Source organism: Urocitellus parryii, chromosome 1, assembly GCF_045843805.1.
Source record: "Urocitellus parryii isolate mUroPar1 chromosome 1, mUroPar1.hap1, whole genome shotgun sequence".
In the NCBI taxonomy this organism is placed as follows: Eukaryota; Metazoa; Chordata; class Mammalia; order Rodentia; family Sciuridae; genus Urocitellus; species Urocitellus parryii.
In genome coordinates, this window is record NC_135531.1 from 181791553 (window position 1) to 181814160 (window position 22608).

At 34.9% G+C, this 22608-nt stretch overlaps 1 protein-coding gene across 3 annotated transcripts in view; it reads left to right on the forward strand.

Annotated features, from left to right (window-relative positions):
• Ptpn4 (protein tyrosine phosphatase non-receptor type 4) overlaps positions 1-21990 on the forward strand; it is a 189066-nt gene extending 167076 nt beyond the window's left edge. For all 3 annotated transcript variants that reach the window (XM_077802315.1, XM_077802314.1, XM_077802316.1), the window contains 5 exons: positions 434-580; positions 3294-3422; positions 6723-6871; positions 8836-8971; positions 13488-21990. In XM_077802315.1, the coding sequence (XP_077658441.1) occupies positions 434-580; positions 3294-3422; positions 6723-6871; positions 8836-8971; positions 13488-13574 (648 nt within the window). In that variant the 3' untranslated portion in view covers positions 13575-21990. The remainder of the gene's footprint in view (positions 1-433; positions 581-3293; positions 3423-6722; positions 6872-8835; positions 8972-13487) is intronic.
• The last annotated feature ends 618 nt before the right edge of the window (positions 21991-22608 follow it).

The following is a 22608-nucleotide window of genomic DNA, read 5'->3' on the forward strand; positions in this document are numbered from 1 at the left end:
ATTTAGCAAGGCCCTCTGCAACTTAGGGAGACCCTGTCTTAAAATAAAAAATTTTAAAAAGGTATGCAGGGGGATGGAGTTGTGGTTCAGTGGTAGAGCGCTTGCCCAGCATGCGTGAGGCACTGGGTTCAATCCCTGGTGCCACATAAAAATAAACAAATAAAATAAAGGTATTGTGTCCATCTATAACTAAAAAAATATTTTAAAGGGGGTGGGGGAGCATGTGGATGTAGTTCATCAGTAAAATCCCCTGGGTTAAATCCTCAATACCGAAAATAAAATTAAAAAAAAAAAAAGATTGTTGTACTGATTGCAATTTATTGAAATTAATTATGCTCAGTCTCACAATTAATTAGTGGATCATTTTTATATTGCCAATCATAATAAAAAGTTGTAATACCAAAGTTTTATTTTAATGTTCTTTTCTTTTTAGATGGAAATTCCTTCTTCAAGCATTATCAATCAGTACATTGCTTGTCAAGGGCCATTACCACACACTTGTGCAGATTTTTGGCAAATGACTTGGGAACAAGGCTCCTCCATGGTTGTAATGTTGACCACACAAGTTGAACGTGGCAGAGTAAGTTATAGTTTAATCTTGCACATTGCGTGGGCTTGTTTCAAATTACACTGAATAATAAAAATATTTTCATTGAGTTAATCTTTTGTAACCTTTAATCTTTTTATGATTTCATGATTTCAATCATTACGATTATGTGCTTAAAATTACGATTGACACATACTACTGTGACATAAGTGTTAGCTATTATTATTACCATTGTTATTATTTAAAAGGATTAATGTTTATGTAAGGAGCTTGTATATAAATATATAAAGAACTCTTATAACTTTACAATAAAATGACAATCTAGTTTTTTAAATGGGCAAAGCATCTGAATAGACAGTTACCCAAAGAAAATATTCCAGTGGCTAGTAAGCACATAAAAAAATACTTGATCACAGAGCTGGGGATATAGCACAATTGGTGGAGTGTTTGCCTCACATGCACATGCACAGGCCCTGAATTAAATCCCCAGCACCACAAAAAAAAAAAAAAAAAAAAAAAACCTTGACCACATTAGTCATCAGGGAAGTGCAAATCAATAATAATGAGACCCCACTTCATAATTAGTACAAGAGTGAAATTAAAAAGACAGGTAACAATAAGTGTTGCTAATGATATAGAGAAAACAGAGTTTTCATATACTGCCTGTGGATTTGTAAAATGGTACAGTCACCTTCGAAAAGTCTGGTACTTCCTCAGAAAGTTAAACGTGGCTTTACTACAACTCATCAACTTCATTCCTAGATGTACCAAAAGAATTGAAAACATGAACATGCAAAAATTTTGTTCACGAGCATTTGTAACAGTATTACTCAAAATAGCCAAAACATAGAAAGACTCACATGTGCCAAGAAACAGTAATATATTCGTATTGTTGGATACTTGGCAATAAAAAAATGAAGTACTTATATATACTTGCTACAACATGGATGAACCTAGAAAACATTTTGCCAAATGAAAGAAGAGTTTTCCTCTTCTTTTTTTCTTCTTTTTTTTTCCTTTTTGGCCACATATTATATGATTATTTTTATATGGAATAGAATAGGGACAGAAAGTAGATTATTCATTGTCTAAATTCAGGTTGGGGAAAGGAAAATAGGATCAGGTAGGATGCACAGTGACTACCAACAAGTATAAGGATAGTTTTGGGTGTCATGAAGATGTTCTAAAAGTGAATGTGTTCATGGTTACACACGTGTGGATATACTGAAACCAGCCATGGTAGCATATGCCTATAAGCTCAGCAATTCTAGAGCCTAAGCAAAGAAGATCCCAGTTAGAGTCCAGGCTCAGCTATTTACCAAGATCCTGTCTCAAAATAAAAAGAGCTGAGGATGTAGCTCAGTGGTAAAGTGTCCCTCAGTTCAATCCCCAGTAACCTCTCAAAAAATAAAGTATACTTTTAATGGGTAAGCTATATGGTCATTAAAGCTAATTTTAAAATCTTAACACAGGGTCTGGAAGTATATAGCTCAAAGGCTCTGGATTTAATCCCCAGCACCAAAAAATGAAAATCTTTAAAAATTAATCAGATTATTTGGAGTCTCAAAATATGGCCAAATAGATTAATTATTGTTACAAAGGGTGAAAATGACATAATGTTAATAGTTGATAGTTTTTTGTTTTTGTTTTTTGGTACCAGGGATTAAATTGAGGGGCTCTTGACTGAACCACATTCCTACCCCTATTTTGTATTTTATTTAGAGACAGGTCTCATTGTGTTGCTTAGTGCCTCACTTTTGCTGAGGCTGGCTTTGAACTCATGATCCTCCTGCCTCAGCCTCCTGAACCACTGGGATTACAGGCATATGCCACCATGCCCTGCTAATAGTTGGTGGATCTTGAAAAAGAGTTAGTTAAATTATTATGAGAGTTCATTAAATTATTCTTGCACCCTTTTCTTAAGTCAGAAAGTTTTTTGGGTTGTTTTTTTTTTTTTTTTTTTTTGGTATGGGGGATTGAATCCAGGGGCACTTAACCACTGAGCTACATCCCCAGCCCTTTTTATTTTATTTTTTTTATTTTTAAAGAGAGAGATAGAATTTTTTTTAATATTTATTTTTTTTTTTTAGTTTTTTGGCGGACACAACATCTTTGTATGTGGTGCTGAGGATCGAACCCGGGCCGCACGCATACCAGGCGAGCACACTACCACTGGAGCCACATTCCCGAGCCCCCTAGCCCTTTTTATATTTTATTTAGAGTCAAGGTCACCCTGAGTTGCTTAGGTCCTTGCTAAGATGCTGAGGCTGGCTTTGAATTCATGATCCTCTTGCCTCAGCCTCCCAAGCCACTGGGATTACAGGCGTGTGCCAACACACCAGGCTGAAAGTTCTTTTTTTAAATATATTTTTTAGTTGTAGCTGGACACAATTCCTTTATTTATTTTTATGTGGTGCTGAGGATCGAACCCAGTACCTCATGTGTGCTAGGCAAGTGCTCTGCCACTGAGCTACAGACCTGGCCCCCTGAAAGTTCTTAAAAATTAAAATATTCTAAAAATTTGGAGAAACTGGGTTGAGGATGTGGCTTTGTGGTAGATTGCTTGCCTATCATGCACAAGGCCCTGTATTCAATCTCCAGAACCACAGAAAAAAAAAAAAAAGAACTCAAGTTGATATATATATATGTATGTGTGGGTGTGATTTTCTTTGTTTATTTTGTGTGTGTGTGTGTGTGTGTGTGTGTGTGTATAATTTCTTTGTTTATATAATTCTGTTGATACCAGGTTAAATGTCATCAGTATTGGCCAGAACCCACAGGAAGTTCATCCTATGGATGCTATCAAGTTACCTGCCATTCAGAAGAAGGAAATGCTGCTTATATCTTCAGGAATATGACATTGTTCAACCAAGAGGTAAGAAGGCAGGGTGTCCATTTGCTAGAACTGTGTTTAAAGTAAAGACTTTGAAAGCTGAAATGTGTTTTAGCCAGAAAAACATCACAAAAATCACTAACCTGTTTTGATGGGACACTCTGGAATTTTATAGAGTATATTTTCCTATACTATAATAAATGCATTTTCAATTTCTACTGCCAAAAATTAGTTGTCAGTATAAAAGCAGTCTGGTAAATATTATTTATTACTATTTACTACTTTGCCTTAGTTTGTTTGATTACTAAAAAATTCTCTCTGGGAGTAATATAGTAAAATATTTGTGTATTTGTTAATATGAAAAAGTAATTGAAAACTGTCAAATTGTTTCTTTTTTCAAAAGAATAGAGGCGAACACAATCCCCTCAATATTAAGGAAGAAAAATTCATAGGCAAGACCTTCCTATAGGTTAGAGCTTTCTACCTGCTAGTTCTTCTTAGTTCTAACTGGGTTACGCACATTGGCTACCAAAGCCAGAAATGGGGATTGATTAGTAAATGATGGCTCAGTACTCCAATTAGAAGATGTGTGTAGAGGGCATGATGAGGCTGTTAGAGACAGTATCCCATATTCACTGCCGGCAGCTAGGTATTCTGGTGCCGGCCACCTGTGGTTTTGGAGGGAGCCAAAAGAAGTAACTGCTAGAGAAAAGCAGACAGTATAAGCCATAAAGGCCTATGCCTCTCCCATAAATGGTTAAACCTTTGGAAATGGAAACTACAACCCTTCTCCAAAATTATGATTAAGAGAGACCAGAAACAAGAACCTTTCTTGCCAAAAGGGAAGGAACCAGCAGTTGTGTTACTTATAGAAAAGGAATCTGGTGGGTTGGGATGTAGCTCAGTGATTGAGCACTTACCTCGAATGTTTGAGGCCCGAGGTTCAACTCCTAGTACCACAAAAGAAAAAAGTCTTACTGGGCACAGTGGTGCATATCTGTAATCCCAGTGACTCAGGAGGCTAAGATAAAAGGATCACAGGTTTGAGACCAGCCTCAGCAATTTAGGAGGCCCTCAGCAACCTAGCAAGACCCAATCTCAAATTTTTTAAAAAGGAGAATGGGGCAGGAATGTAGCTCAGTGGTAAAGTGCCCCTGGGTTCAATCCCCAGTACCAAAAGAAAAGAAAAGAAAAGCCTTCAGCTACTGAATGAAGGTAAAGTCTGAAAATAAAAAGTTAAATTTTATTCAGATCAGAATGAATTTAAGGGGCTTGGGGGGATATACTCATGGTCTAATATATTCTCCCTAATTGATAATGAAAGATAGTCTGTATGTTTATATAAAATAATATCTGGGGCTGGGGCTCAGTTTGTGGTTCAGTGGTAGAGCACTTGCCTCTCACATGTGTGAGACACTGGGTTTGATCCTCAGCATTGTATATAAATAAATGAATAAGATAAAGGTCTATCAACAACTAAAAAAATATTTTAAAAAATAATATCTGTCTTCAGTGTAGACTCTTTACTTGGTGCAGTAGTGTATGCCTGTAATCCCAGATATAGGCAGGAGGATTGCAAATTCAAGGCCAATCTGGGCAACTTAATGAAACTCTGTCTCAAAATAATACTTTTTAAAAATGACTGTGGGCTTATCTCAGTGGTAGATCACTTTCCTAGCATGCTTGAGGCCCTGGGTTCAATCCCCAATACTGCAAAAAGTAAAAAACAGTCTTTTTATTATACTCTACCTGTAGATTAGCACCTGAATAGTAGTTTATTGAATAGTGGCTTTTCTTTATATACCCTGACTACCTTAGAAACTATGCTAAGTCATGTTTCTAAAGTTTGAACCACATATAATTGGGAAAATAAATTTGCATGTGTATGTAAATGCATTCATACGTTGATGGACACTGGTCAGACAGACAACACTACCTAGTCTTATATATCTTTTGCTTTCTTAACACTAAGCTACATCTCCAACCCTTTTTCTTGATTTTGATACAGGGTCACCCCAAGTTGCCTATGGTCTTGTTAATGGTTGGCTTGCTATGGCTGGCTTTGAACTTGTCTCAGCCTTCCAAGTCACTGGGATTACACTCATGCACCACCATGCCATCCATTACTTTTCATAGTATTTTTCTGGAAACCTCTCCGCATGCACACACTTTTTTTTTTTTTTTGGTATCAGAAGATTGAACTCAGGGGCTCTTAACCACAGACTCACATCCCCAGTCTTTTTATTCTTTTTATTTTGAAACAAGGTCTTGTTGAATTGCTTAGGGCTTCACAAGTTGCTGAGGCTGGCTTTGAATTTACAATCCTTCTGCCTCAGCCTCCTGAGTTGCTGGGATTACAGGTGTGCACCACTGGCAATTGTGCTCCCTTTAATATAAATGGCAATAACCAGTTTTCATAATGTTGAACGACTAGCTACCTGTTAATTGTGTATGTGATGTCAAGTAACGGGGTGATTTACAGATCATTTTATGGAGTCTTTTCAACATTAAGATTATCCCTTAAATGTATAGATGTTATTTCATTTTTCAAGTGAAGGAAGAAGTGAGGCTCTGAAATATTAAATTCCACCCTGACATAGTCACGACTTGTACCAAGATGTATCTAAGAGTCTTACTCTCTCTATTAGCTCCCCAAAAGGAATAATCACTGGTTTGATCTAGGGATTAATTAATGTCTCGTGATTTTATGATCTCCAGTTTTTAATCTACATTTATTTTTTTTTTAATTTTATCTGAGTTGTGTCAGGATTAGCTCAGCTTTGTGCCCCGTCCAAAAAATATATTTATTTTTTACTTTACCATTTTTGCTCAATTAACAGATCTTTAGTTAAATCTTTTTTTATTGGTTGTTCAAAACATTACAATGCTCTTGACATATCATATTTCATACATTTGATTCAAGTGGGTTATGAACTCCCATTTTTACCATGTATACAGATTGCAGATTCACATTGGTTACACATCCACGTTTATACATACTGCCATACTAGTGTCTGTTGTTAAATCTTTAAGCATTCCTCTGGATATTAATTTGTTTTTGCAAGTTTGCTTGATTATCATCATTTTAAAACTATAAATACAGATATTGAGTTATAAAAAGGCATCCATGTAAGTAGCGGATAAGATAGATATACCTGTTTCCATAAAATAGTTTCTCTCTTATTTGTTGCAATTTAGGATATTAGTCGGTTTATGCATTACTTCTTTGTGGGGAGGAAAAGGAGTTGGTTTTGCTCTCCTTCTAAAATTAAAATGACATGAATATTTATATTTTAAAGATAATTCCTAAGTCAAGGTAAATAATTTTTCTTTTATACTTAGAAAAATGAGAGTCGTCAACTCACTCAGATCCAGTACATAGCCTGGCCTGACCATGGAGTCCCTGATGATTCAAGTGACTTTCTGGATTTTGTTTGTCATGTACGAAATAAGAGGGCTGGCAAAGAAGAACCTATTGTTGTTCATTGCAGGTATTCTATTTCCTGTCTTTTATGAATGAATAACTGACTTGATATATTATTTTTATTATAAGGGAATAGGTATTTTATTGCACCCTTATGTTGTGATTGCCACAGTGACTAAGTACTCATAGCTGTGCTCTGATGTAGAAAACAAAGGATATGTTCTAATGTTAATATTTGGCAGAAACTTTATGATAAGAGATAAAAATAATAATTATTGCACGGATTCTTAAAAGCTTTTGTATTTTAGCATTGCTGAAATTGTAATTTAGATCTGATGATATACAATATTGTAGAAATATTATAGATTGTCTTAGTTTATTTGTGCTGCTCTAAAAAAAATACTAAAGGGCTGGGGTTGTGACTCAGTGGTAGAACACTTGCCTAGCACATTTGAGTCGCTGGGTTCAATCCTCAGCACCACATATAAATCAGTAAAATAAAGGTTCATTAACCACTAAAAAAATATTTAAAGAAAAAGAAAATACCTAAGACTAAGTAAGTTATAAATAACAGAAATTTAGTTGGGTGTGTGGAGGCACATGCCTATAATCTCAGCAACATAATGAGTCCCTAAGTAACTTAGTGAGACCCTGTCTTTAAATAAAAAGGGCTGGGGATGTGGCTCAGTGATTAAGTACCCCTGAATTCAATCCCTATAAAACCCCCGCCACCCCCCAAAAAATACAGAAATTTATTTCTTAGAGTTCTAGAGGCTGGAAAATCCAAGATGAAGGATCTGATACTGCAAATTCAGTATCAGATGAGGGCTATTCTCTGCTTCCAAGATGGTCCCTTATTTCTGCATTCTCCAGAGAGAGCAAATGCTGTGTCCTTATGGCAGAAGGGATAGAAGATATAGAAATGTGAACTCACTCCCCCAAGCTGTTTTATAAGACCCCTGATGCCATCTGTGAGGGTTGTACTTTCATGAGTTAATCGCTTCTTAAATGCCCTGCCTCTTAATACTATCACATTGGTGATTGAGTTTCAGCATGGGGCTGGGGATATAGCTCAGTTAGTAGAGTGCTTGCCTCACATGCAGAAGGCCCTGGGTTCAATCCCCAGCAAAACACACACACATACACACACACACAATTTCAACATGAATTTTGAGGCACACATTTTGAGGCATACGTTCAGATCATTACCTATACATTAGGATGCAGTCTGCAGTTTAGATTTTCTCCTTCCCAGCGAGGTATTCTTGTCTTTCCTGTGACCTCTCTTAGGATACTCATTGAGTGCTCCCACTCATTCTCTTGGAATGAGCCTACCAAATGGATTTATAGGATATGCCATTCCCAGTATTTCTAGGTGAACAGTGGCAGGCTACCTTTCCTTCCTTTCACCCCAGGTCTCCTTCAGTCCTCAAAGAGCCAAACACTGTGACTCCAACCTTCACTTCCACTGACCCAGAGATTGGGATACAGAAATTATTTTCTTCCTTTCATAACCATGTTTTAAAGTGCTTTATTTGGAGGATAGTTTGAGATAATTCACCTTTTCAGCACATTGTAAGAGCAAACTTTCGGATCATTAAAACAGATCATAGAACAAATATTTGAGAGGCAAAGTGACAAGAATGATGAAACACATGGCCATCCCATATCCTAAGACTCTAGTAGCTACCACATTCTTGTTTACAGATCATACTTCCAAGAGTTCTTAACTATCCAGAGGTAACTTAATTTTTTTAGAAAACCCTAATTTGTCTAAGGTATAAAATAGTGCTGTCTTCTACACATTTGTTAATGATTATTATAATTCTCTTGTTATGTTTTTTAAGGGAAGTTGCTCCAATAAGCTTATACCTTGTTTAGAAGTTAACTTACTACTTCTCTAATATAAAACCTTAAAATGAAATTATTCTTCAATATTATTATTCAGTATTTTGATTTTTCTGCACTAAAATCACAAGAATTTTAGTAGAATATTATCAGTAAGACCTTGCCCATATTTATCTTTTTTAGTGCTGGAATTGGAAGAACTGGGGTTCTTATTACTATGGAAACAGCCATGTGTCTCATTGAATGCAATCAGCCAGTTTATCCACTAGATATTGTAAGAACAATGAGAGATCAACGAGCCATGATGATCCAAACACCTGTAAGTACTGTATTTCATGTGCACATGTGAATCTTCAATGATGGTTTTTGTTATCAGTGTATATTTTAAGTTTTATTCTGAGTCATATTTTTATCTTTTTAATTCCTTATCAGCAGCTAATAACCTTTTGCCTGTGAATCACATCTGACTTCCCCCGCTTTTTTTTTTTTTTTTGAATCTTTAATGGAACCCAGCCATGTTCAATTGTTAATGATTGTCTTTGGCTGGTTTTATACCACTTCAACATTGAGCATAGTTGACAAGTTGCAACAGATACCATATGGTCTAATCTTGTTTTTATTTATTCATTTACTTTTTGGCAGAAGGTACCAGGGACACTTTACCACTGAACTATATCCTCAGCCATTTCTATTTTTATTTTGTTTCAGGGGCTCAACAAGTCACTGAGTTTGCCCCAAAAATTTGATCCTCCTGATTCACTGATTCATCCTCCTGAGTCACTAGAATTAACAGGCATGTGCCACCATGCCTAGCTATGGCCTGCAATTTCTAAAATATTTAACATCTGGCCTTTTACAGAGACAGTTTTTGCCAACATGCAAGTGGCCTAGCATATTATTTCTTAAGTATTACAACAGATGCAGAGGAATGTGTCTTATATTGCTTAGTCGAGTAGAATGCTCACAATGATAGTACAACTGAACTGGAGAATCCTGGTAGGCCTGCTTTCAGTGAAACAGCTGTGGTGGAATGCCTTTCTTTATCACATAAGAACTTAAATTCCTCCAACAAAAATATTCTATAAATCAAGCTACTTATCATTCTCCACTTCTCCACTGACTTTTTTTTTTTTTTTTTTGTACTGAGGATTGAACCCAGGGGTGCTTTGCCCCTGCTTCACATTTAGAGCACATAGGTCAAGTAATCTTATTGACACTAGTAATGCTAAAATAATCTTAGCCTGGTGTGGTGGTACATGCCTGTAATCCCAGCAGCTCAGGAGGCAGAGGCCCGAAGACCTCAAGTTCAATGCCAGTCTCAGCAATTTAGTGAGATCCTATCTCAAAATAAAAAATTAAAAAGGCTGGGGATGTAGTGGTAGAGTACCTGTGTTCGGTCTCTGGTACCAAAATCATCATAATCTTAATACTATAAAATTTCATGTTTCTTGGAGCATACTTAAGAGTCATTGGAGTCAGATGTGGTGGCACTCCCCTGTAATTCCTGCAACTGAGGATTATACTCTAAACAGATGGACCCATGTGACCTAAAAGCCTGTTTTTTGTTTTGCTTTTACATTTGTTATACAAAATTTCTAACATACACAGAAGTAGACAATATAATGTAATAAATACCTTTTCGGTAGTCAGATACTACTAACTAATACCATGCTTTTTTAAAAAATATTTTTTGTTGTAGATGGACATTATATTTTATTTATTTTTATGTGGTGCTGAGGATTGAACTCGGTCCCTCACACATGTTAGGCAAGCATTCTACCACTGAGCTACAGCCCCAGTCCAGCTGTCTTTTTTTTTTTTTTTTAATTTTTATTGTTGGTTGTTCAAAACCTTATATAGTTCTTTTTTTTTTTTTTTTTTTTTTGAGAGAGTGAGAGAGGAGAGAGAGAGAGAGAGAATTTTTTAATATTTATTTTTTTTTTAGTTCTCGGCGGACACAACATCTTTGTTGGTATGTGGTGCTGAGGACCGAACCCGGGCCGCACGCATGCCAGGCGAGCGCGCTACCGCTTGAGCCACATCCCCAGCCCTAGTTCTTGATATATCATATTTCACACTTTGATTCAAGTGGGTTATGAACTCCCATTTTTACCCCGTATACAGATTGCAGAATCACATCGGTTACACATCCATTGATTTACATATTGCCATACTAGTGTCTGTTGTATTCTGCTACTTTTCCTATCTTCTACTATCCCCCCTCCCCTCCCCTCCCCTCTTCTCTCTCTACCCCCTCTACTGTAATTCATTTCTCCCCCTTGTATTTTTTTTCCCTTTCCCCTCACTTCCTCTTATATGTAATTTTGTATACCCCTGAGGGTCTCCTTCCATTTCCATGCAATTTCCCTTTTCTCTCCCTTTCCAGCTGTCTTAATTCATATAGCTTTGTTGCAGAATTTAAATTCAAGAAATAAGAATCTTCAACTTTTCTCTTTCTTTTTTATGATTTTTATAACTCCTCTGAATCTCTTATATTCAATTCTATATGAATTTTAGAATCAGTTTGTCCTTTTTACCTAAAAAAGCCAACTAGACAAACACAAGATTGTCCTATTTATTTATGTATTTCTTTCAATGATGTTTTGTAGTTTTCACTGTAAAAGTGTCATATTTTAGTGTTTGTGGAGCTACTGTGAGTAGGATTATTTACTTAATTTCATTTTAGAACTGTTTATTGCTAAGGTATAGAAATGCAATTGATTTTGTATATTGATCACATATCCTTCAACCTTGCTGGAATCATTTATTAACCAGTAATTTGGTGTGCATGAGAGTAAATTTTTTAGAATTAGAATGTCATTTTTCAAACCTGATGAATTAATAGATGCAGGCATTGATCACTTCGTGCTAATATCACAAAAAGAAAGACAGATGTGTTTTTGAATAAAGAATAAAACACCTAAGCTGCTAAAGTCTATGGATCCACTTAACACTTTTAGGAAATAGAACACCACCTTGATGTAAATCAGCAAAATCCATCAGTGGACATTTATGTTGGTTTTTCTACTTTTTGTCTATTGTGAGTAATGCTGCTATGAACATGGGTTATATCTCAAGACCCCACTTTTCATTCCTTTCAGGTATACACCAACAGGTAGAATTATAGGATCATAACATTCATGATGGGCTTTTTTTTTTAAATTTTTTAGTTGTTGAAGGACCTTTATTTAATTTATTTATTTGTGGTGCTGAGAGTCAAACCCAGTGCCTCACACATGCAAGCAAGTGTTCCACCACTGACTACAACCCCAGCCCCACTGAGCCACAACTCCAGCCCCTCATGATGGGCTTTTGTTTTTATAATTTGTTTAAAATCAGGAGTCAGATATGTCTACTCACATTGATTAGTTATGTTTCCTAAGTGCCTCTTAAGTGAAATCTTCCTCCCCTGATTATTTTTGCCATATAGTTCTCCACTATCTAGATTTTGTTGATTTACATCATCAAAGTGGTGTTCTATTTCCTAAAAGTGATAAGTGGATCCATAGACTTTAGCAGTGTGTTTTTTGTTTCTTCAGAAGCACATATCTGTCTGTCTGTCTGTCTTTTTGTGATATTAGTACCCTCAAGTAATCAATGCCTTCATCCATTAATTCATCAGGTTTGAAAAATTGTATTCTCATTCTATCTTTCTTCATTTATCAGCTGGAATAATTGTTTAAAGAGAAACTTCTTGGGCTAGGAATGTAGCTCAGTAGTAGAGTGCTTGCCTGGTTTGTGCAAGACCTCAAAAAAATAAATAAAGTGAAACTTCTCATCTTGGTCAGTGAGTGGAATAGTGTTTGTATGAAAGGCAATGTAAACGTGATTACCTGATTCTTACCCTTTATTTATTTATAAGTTTTCTCTTTTTCTCTTTCCTTGGTCGGGGATAAAACCCAGGACCTCAAGAAGTCCTGGTTCTTGCCCAGCCTGGCGTCACATGCCTGTTATCTCAATGACTTGGGAGGCTAAGGCAGAAAGATCACAAATTTGAAGCCAGCCTGGGACAGTTAGAGCCTATATCAAAATTGAAAAAAAAAGGCTAAGGGGGGAAAAAAAAAAGTCCTGGTGCTTACTAGTGAGTGATGCTTTTAGGCACCACCCTCTAAGCACTAGAGAGTTCTATTGTTATTGGGTTTTGTTTGTCTCTAGAAATGCTCAGTTGACTGACTGAGCTAGGAAAGTATACTTACCATGAGTTTGCCCATCTAGGACCACAGTAATTTTACTTAACCTCTTTTATCTTACATCATATCTCCTCTTTTCTTTAACAAAAATACTAGTTTTCTACAAACTAGAAAAAGAAATTGAAAACACATATTCGCTTTGTGATTATTTACAATAATCACAATTTGTCTTTTGGACTTCCTGGAAGTGGGATTGATGGGTCAGAAGGTAAATTAATGTAATTTTATATATGCTTTCAAATTCTTCTTTTTAGGGGTTACAGCACTTTAACATCCCTATCAACAACATGTGAGTTTTGCCAACAAAATCTTCTATTTTCAGACTTTAGGTTTTGCCCATTTATTGATAAAAAAAAATGCTGTCAATATTTTTTCACTTTGAATTTCTTTTTTTTTTTAAGAAATGTCCTTCTTAAAAAATATGTTTTTAGTTGTTGATGGACCTTTATTTTATTCATTTATTTATCTGTGGTGCTGAGAATCGAACCCAGTGCCTCACACATGCTAGGCAAATGCTCTACCACTGAGCCACAACCCCAGCCCTGAATTCCTTTTATAAGCAAGCCAGGTGAGATGTTTATGTTTTGGTATGGTCTGTTTTGAGGGTTTTTTGATCAATTCTATTTTTTATGTTTTCTTTTTCAGAGTCAATACAGATTTGTATGTGAAGCTATTTTGAAGGTTTATGAAGAAGGCTTTATTAAACCCTTAACAACATCGTCAAATAAATAAGAAAAGATATGAAATACATGTTGGAAAACTGCTATTCGTTATATTTCATTATATTCACTGTGCCATGACACTGCTTGCAGGAAATGGCATCTCACAAAAAAATGAAGAACTAAAAAAAAAGAACTTTGAAAACTTCAGCACTGTTGCACTTTATGTTTTAAAAATAAGTCAACCCTTCAGAATCTATAACTCATGTGTTGGAAGACTATTTCATGCTTTGCTCCGAACAAATAGTGAATAACTGAGTATGTTCAGGGTAATTTATGAAAATTTGTGGTGGTGCCATGCAGTCCCCTTCTGGTAGAATTGCCACAAGCGAGGCTCAGAATCCTCATCATCTTTGTTGTACATCTGTATCTTGAAAGCAAAAAGAAGTAAATATCAGGAGTCAGCTCTGGCTTTTTTTTTTTCCAGTGGATCATGTACTTACTAAACTGATTACCAGATTTTATTTTTAAGATTTTAGCAATATCATTCTCAATATTAGCCAATACACTGCCTATGGATGCAGCACATCTTTCCCTACGCACCCCCTCTAGAGACCTGCTGTTCAGAAGAAGAAAGGTGGAATTTGCTATTCCCAGGAAATGCTGCACATTGTCCATTTACCAGCATCTTATAAAAAGTATAGATATGAATCTACAAATTTTCTTGAATTTAATAATGTAATTATATTTATCATAAGGTTGGCTTATTCCAAATCATGTGATTTCATATACTTGATGTAAAGGAATGCATGCATTGTGTCTTAACCCCTTAAGTGCCTTGAGACATCTTTATGTCTAATGAAAGGCACTCATTTGACCCCACTAGGAGGTATGTAAGTATATTGTACATTCTTACATTTTTATGCATTTTGAATAAGTTCACATTTTAAAAACAGGCTTCTTGTATTGAGAGTTATGCAGTCAAAAAAGGGTAAGAAAATTCTATTTCTTACTCAATACTTGTATTTTGCCATAAGAAGCAAAAATACTTCGTGTTCTACTGAGTGCACGCTCTGCTGCTACAGAATTGTTCAAAATATGCACATTCCTTTACTGCGGGACAGGGGTTACAGTTAAGCAGCTCAACTTAAAAAGATGCTTTATTATTCAAATTTCATATTTATTTTATCCCTGACTTTAGAAGTGGCATCTGATAAAATACTGGGACTCTAAGCTATAGAGCAATTAATTAATTTTGATTCATTCCTATCCATAACTAAAATATTTCTCCTTAGCATTCATTTTAGTTAATACGAAGCCTTTTTCGCACTGGTCTTTTGGTTGGGATTCTTCAAGTGAGAAATTAAATATTATTGAGTCTAAATATAACCCTTCCTTAACTAAAATGAGGGTTTTCTTGTCACTTTGTGTACAATTAAATTATTTCCGTTTATATATACTTATTAAATTATAAGCATGTTATATAAGGAGTCTTTTGATTATCCAATCTGATTGAGGATCTGATTCCCATTAAGGATATATCTGTTAACCTCTTCAGGTGTTTTGGATTTCAAGTCTACAGAGATAGAACTTTAATATTGCCCAATTTAAGTGAAAATTTGCCTGCCTATTTAAATATTATTTTACATAAATATTTTATATGGATATGGTTAAAGTAGATTCATTTACTAGTGGTTTCTGAATATTTATAGTTTTGATAAAGTTTAGAGTCTAATGGTTGGTATTTTGGAATGCCATTTAGTATGAAGGGGAAAATGTACATTTGAAAATCTTTAGTAAAATCTAAATGATGTCATTTCACATTCAAAAATCTATCATAATACATTTCAGAAAGTTAAGCTCCTAAACATTAATAGCCAAGATACCAAATAAATTATACTAAAATACTTCTAAGTCTTTTTTTAAAGAGAGAAGTAAACATAATCTTTATGTTCTTATCTATTTCCTGATTTCAGTCAAGACAGTATAAAATAGTAAATGAACTATTGACTTATTTGAACATTCCATTCTGTACCAACAGATAAATGTAAATAAGGCTGCTGTATGATATGACAAGTTGAAAAATGAAAAAGGAAAGACACGTTGGGGATCTACATATGAAATAACTGTTTTTACACTTATTTTTTGTGTGTATTAAAAAAGTCTCTGCTAACTGGACAGAAAATGACCGTCACAGTCAAAAAGATAACAGTTGTGTAGACATAAACAGACAAATGTCTTGCTTGGCATGTTCTTTAACTATGGCTTTGTTTACATTTCCCAGGTTAACTAATTGTTGGCAATGAGCACTGCTGCCTTTTTCAATCATTAATGCCTGTCTTGAAATGCCAATGTGTTAGAGGTGTAGAATTACATTTAAATTTATCATGTATGCATTTTTCATCTGGGAGCTACGCTTTGTCAGTGTTTGTATGTACAAAAGGATCCTTTGTAAAAATATATTAGGATATTACTTAAATTATCCTTCACAGCTTCTAAAATGACTACTCTAATTAAGCTTCCCTGTTTACCTAACAGCAAAGTCTTTATCCATTACACATAAGAATTTTTTAACCTGTTTTAATCTAAATAAGTTTCTAGAAATAATGGTGGCTTTTGTACACCAAGTTGAGTAGTTCTAGACTCCATCCATATCAATGTAATGTTGTGTGGTAAATTTCACGTTTCTTGTGTCTAAGCTGCTGTCCCAGTCCTGGTCACCCCTGCCTCCATACCATTATACACTCAAGAAAGAATGCTGACTTTTATTCTGACAAGTGGAAATCGGTATTGGTGATTCAAGGAGCTTTTATAAATGCAAGTATTTGTAGAGAACTTCCCTCTCCGATTTCAAATGTTTTTTCTGTGTTCATTTCAAGTTGTTTTTATTTGTATCTTATTAGCATCTGATTTTTGTCGGCATGGTATAGACAGGCTGAAGAATATTTTGGAATAATCTTTGCATTCACAAGAAGAATTGGTTGGATTTGTCAAACTGATACAACCATCCAGAATTGAGGCAGAGTAAACATCTCAGAAAAATTTCCGTTGTCTGGCCTATTAGGTCAAATAGAAGGAAGACAAATGATTGATCATTTTGATTTAAGAATAAAGAGAACATTTATTATATGAAAACTGACTTCAAATGCACAAAGTTACATTAAGGCATTAAGATGATTGCTTGAAAGTTTCAGGTACAAATATATGTGTGTGTGTGTGTGTGTGTGTATATATATATATATATATATATACACGTACATACATACATAGAGATACTTTAGTGCATTTGTTTACACATTTCGTTAAAGTTACTGCCCACAAACAGGAAGAACAGACTGTTTAAAGTACAAGGTTGTTGAGCATCAGTTAGCAGGTCTGATCAGGTCTAATCAGGAATTTGAGAAAAAATCTTGTCTCCTGTCTCAAGTACAACTTGAGAGCAGAAAGGAAATGGAAAGATTTTTTTCCCCCAATCTCCACTTCCCTTATTATAGCAAGGAAACAGAGACCCAGCAACAGTAATTGATTTAGCAAAGTCTCATTTTGTACAATCTAAGTTTCCTAATTCTCAATATGGTGTTCTCTATGTTATACTAGAACTTCAGTAATTGTAACCTATGTGAATATCATAAATTCTTGTGAATTTTAGTCTGTTTCAACTTGAGAAGCATACTCAGTGTTTTTGCTTCATAACTATGACAACCTTAGGAGATATCGCTTAAGTTAGAAAATAAGTAGGCTGCAGTAGTGATCCTAATTAGGACCCTGACTCACTCATGCTTCCCTGTCAGAGAACATAAGCTTTTGTGAAGTATTGAGGCTGATACAAATGCAATATAAAAGCATTCTGGACTGCAAGTAGAAGACTAATTTTTAAAAACACTTAAGACACAGAACTAAGATTTAAATGTATGTCCATTTATAGTGAAATAATTTATGTTCATAATGTGAACATGTAATAGAATAAAAGCATTATTTGTCTTATAATCTGATCATGAATGGAGAAGGGAATACGAATTTATAACAATGTGCTATTTAATATTTGTATTTTGAAAATATTTAAAATATTCTATTGGTAAGGTTGCCAAAGTAGTTTTGAATTCATAAAAGTTATAATAATGTGGGATATGTTTACAGGTTCTTTGATTTGGTAGTAATTTTCATAGTTCAGATTAATTTGCATTTAAAGTCATTTGTAGTAAGTACATTATGGTAAATGTTTGTTTGAATAAACATCTTGATATGACAAGATGTATATGAGTGATACCATAGCCTGCTTTTATATAAGCTGCCACATAAACAAACTGAGTACTTCATATGAAGATTGTTTCCCACATTTGCTTCAGTTGTACAACCACAGTTTCTGGAACTGTTTGTTGTGGTGCTTCTTCCGAATGAAATAGCTGTTTTTACAATCCACTAGGTTAATTTAATCAAATATTGGATTTACCGATCTGTTGGCAAAGATTTATTAGTGTCTCAGTGTGGTCACAATACAAATTGTAGCAACTATTTTATAAGTCTTAAACATATAGATAAAAGGAATTTTCTTAATCCTAAAGCATTTTGAGGGCTGCTTGCTGATCCATATTTCATCAATTTGAAGAGCCCAAGAAATGAATTCCTAAATTGTATGTTTGGGGTTCAGTTTTCTTTACAATGCCTACAACAGTTATCAACATTATTATATGCAGTCTTCAACTATTTTTTAGTAGCAATTATTATTATAAGCCTTTTGATGTTGTTAGAAATAGCAATCCCTATTTCTGCCCAAAATTAGACACTTTTATTTCACAATATTGGTGAATTTGTTTTGGGTAGACAACAAAATACTACTTGTTTCTATATATAAATTTGCTGCTATTTATTTTTATGTTTTTCTACTTTAGTATATTGTTGATTTCTGAAATTTAAGTTAAAATTGTTTTTATTTTAGTCATCCAAGCTAAGTGGTCAGCCATAGTACTATCTGCTTGGGTGTAATCTGTCTGCATTAGTTAGACATAGTTCAGTGCATAAATAAACAAATTTTTCTTTTAATTTGCAAAGTGAAAGTTACGAGCAATCTTGCAAGTTAAAGCTACAATTTTAGGGAAGAGTTCAAACATTTAACTTTTTTTTTTTAACCTTTTAAAATTTCCAGTACAAGAATGGAAATGTTTGAAAGCCTTCTTTAGCTCACAAAAGTTAAACACTGTAACAGAGTTTTCCTATCTGTTGTTGTGTAAATGATATAGAAAATATTTTTCTATGAAAAAAAGTTGAAAATGTTAACTTCTTTAATTGTTAAAAAGGGATAAAATGATATTTGTATGTCTTTCATGCTGTAAAGAAAATGAATGTATCTTTCAAATGTTATTAGAATTATGACTTGATTCTAAGGATACTCTTATTTTTTAACAAAAAAAGAAAGCCTGCAAAAGGATTGGAAAGAAGAAAGGGAGGAGTATTACACATTATAAAAAATGCAATTTTAGATGAAAAGTAATTTTCATTATAAAAGAGCAATTGTTGAAACATATTACAAACATGATGTGCATTCTTTTTCATATTGCTTTGTTTTAGCTCTAGAAATTTCCAGAAAATTCACACATACGCCTTTTAAGTGTAAAATATTCTAATTCTAGGCTTCTGGGGTGAATTTTTGTGTGAGGTTAAAAATTCTGGATGAATTTTTGTGTGAGGTTAAACATGCTGCTGCGTGTGTCTGCCACGGAGAAAAGTTCCCAAGCTTTGTCACTGGGACACCATAAGTGAGGACATCATTGTAAGAATGTGATTTAGTTAAAGCCTGAAAACCTTGCCTGAAATCCACTACAGTTAATTATGTGTAAAGGTCCCTGACCCAGTAAGTGGTTCTGCCTTTTTATTGTCAAAGTCACAGACCATCGGGTCCAACTCTGACTTGAAGCAGTGGTGTCTTATATGTTAACGATTATTAATGCTGATGAACAACGACAAAAAAAAAAAAAAAAAAACTTTATTTTAAGCCAACTACTACAGGCATGATTTGTTCAGCAGCAGCTTTAAAAAGTAGTATTTACTGTCACTCATTAAACTTGATTCAGTTGGGGTTGGAAGCAGTGATGCAGGCCTGTAATCCCAGCACTCAGGAGGCTGAGGCAGGAGCATTCATATTCAAGACCAGCCAAGGCAATTTAGTGAAACCTGTCTCAAAATAAAAAACGACTAAGGATGTCACTCTGGTAGAGCACCCCTGTGTTCAGTCCCCAGTACTGGCAGGAGAAGGACTTGATTCAGTTAGAGTTTCATTCTCTTAGCTTCCTGCTTTTTGTCCTCCGCATTAAAAAAAAAAAAAAAAAAAAAAATCACTCACCTTCCAGGCACACTGGTGCACGCCTATAATCCCAGTGACTTGGAAGGCCAAGGCAGGAGATTTGAAAGTTCAAAGCCAGCCAAAGTACTTGGAGAAGCCCATAGCAACTTAGACCCTGTCTCAAAAATAAAAGGAGCTGGGGATGTGGCTCAGTAGTTAAGTGCACCTGGGTTCAAGCCCCAGTACTCCCGCCCCCACTCCAAAAATCACTATGAAATAAATACTCTGAACAACTAAAAGGTGTTACCTTTATTACCTTTTGCAACAGTTATAAGAAATTAGTGGGCTGGGGATGTGGCTCAAGCGGTAGCGCGCTTGCCTGGCATGCGTGTGGCCCGGGTTCGATCCTCAGCACCACATACCAACAAGAATGTTGTGTCCGCAGAGAACTAGAAAATAAATATTGAAAATTCTCTCTCTCTCTCTCTCTCTCTCTCTCTCTCTCTCTCTCTCTCTCTCTCTCTCTCTCCTCTCTCTTAAAAAAAAAAAAAAGAAATTAGTATTAGACTCCCTCAACCCTGAGAGGTTCCAAGATTCAACACTGTCACTTGTGCTAACCTTAAATGCAGTGTTGCTTAATAAAATTATCAGGAAGCGATTGAGGAAAAGATTGCCCTGCTCAACCCTTAAAACAAATAGTTTCTGATTTATGGTGTCCCCCAAACCATTATAGTCAAAATTGAGCCCATTTTACCTTTTAATAAAATAAGGCTTTCTAGTTTCTACTCTTGAATTTTAGTGTTCCAATTATTTGCATTCCTGGGCAAGAAAATTTCAACCTCATTCTGTGATTCTCTGGCACCTGTCTTTTCCAATCCTTCGATGAGTTGACAAGATTATTCATTCTTGTTTTCTGTAGAATATGTCACATTTCAATTATCAAATTGATTTCTTGAATTTCAAATAGCACTTTATTTCATGCTTACTACTGACTTAATTTATACATCTAAAGATATAATCTACGAGTTTTGTAAATACAGGGAAAAAATGATTAGTATTAGAGCTCTTTAGATTGGACCCAAGTTTAAATGCTTTACAATGATCTCTTAATAGCTTATTTGATATTTAAGAGGTAATTTGTGTGATTTTAGGTTTGCCACCTTTCTGTAATTTATACAGTACAATAAAGGCTACACCATTGACTGTTGCTGGACTCTCGAGTTCTCTCAGCTAGCTTCTACCAAGTTTGGTTTTCTGTAATCATTCTGCTTTGTATTTTGTGTACATTATGTGAAAACTTGGAAATGTTTTCAGTCTAGTATTTATGGTTTAATTTTTACTACACTGCAAAAAAAGATTCAGGGGACAAAAGTCCTGGTAGATTATAATGAAATGGAGGATTTAGGAGACTTAAAACAGTTTACATTAAGCTATTTTCATCTTCTGCCAGCAGAATATATCTGCTTAAAAAAATAAAAACTGTCTAAAGTGTACTCCAGCATCAGGACATTGCAATTATGAACTGTGTTGTGATCTTTTCAAATAAAAAAGGCCAGTCTTTATTTTCTACAGTATAGGTTTAGTTTTAGGACTGATAGTTTACTATATCCTCATCAATGATACCTTTAAACAGTAGTTTTAAAAATGATTACATAGAGGGTATTTTAATTTGGAATATTTTCTTGTAACTGGTGCTATATGTACGTATGAAGTAGGAAAGTTGCCTAGTTAAAGGTCTAGTTTATTTTCTGACCAAAATGTACAATTTTACATTTCGGTTGCCATTCATATTTGTTTTCGCTGAACTTGTATCAAAATTGAATTAGTCTCCTAATCTTTTATGATCACTTTTCCCCAACCCATTATCCCTTTTTATGTGGTTATTTTCATAATTTAGAGGCAAAGAAACTAAGGATTAATTTGGTCAATAATGGATAATTTGAAATTATCACTTCAGTTTGTCACTGAAGTTTGGTGTACTTGAAAAGACCTTGTATCTTTGTCTAAATTTCATTGATAAATTAGAACTCCTGCCATTCATGTTTTTTAAAAGTCTACAAATACTGATAACAAACAGGATAAAAAAGCTGAATTTAAAAACTTTCAGCCCTGAGAACATTTTACATTCTGTGAAGTGCTATAATACATATTTTGTTGACTACATTTCATTTTAATTGAGTAGTTGTTAAGGTCCAAACATGGGGGAAAAATAGTTAGCTGTGATTCAATGTTCAATTGCAAAATAAAGATGTGCTTCAGTCATCTAAAGTACAGGAGTTTTCAAGGCTTCTTTATGGGAGGTTTTTGTTATCGGGCTTTTCTGACATGGCTCATGTTCATTAATGGACCATCAGTTAGGCTGGGGAGGATACTAAGCATAAAATTTATTTCTAGAAATTACGTTTTTACATAGTAGCAATTTTTGAGGAAGGGGATGATTAGGAACTAAATGGAATTTAGAAAATTAAAGAATGTCTGAAGAGCCCTCCTTCCTTCCTTCCTTGTGGTCACTGCTGACTCTTCCAGTATCAGCCCCTCTCTTCTAGTAATCCTGATATAAGACCTTGTGATTGAAAATAAAGGACCCCTCTTTCTATGCATGAAGTCAGAGTGGACAAAAGGGCAAAAATGAAGATATCTGATTATGCCATGCCTCCGTTCTTATATGCATGATGATTAGTGTGTCAGGTGGGTGGCATACGCCTATGTTCCGGCTTATGAAAAGGGTGAGGCAGGAGGATTGCTTGAGCCCAGGAATTTGAGACCCTATCACAAAAAAATCATTATGAGAAGCAGTATGAGGAAGAGCCGAGATGATTTGTGACAGCCT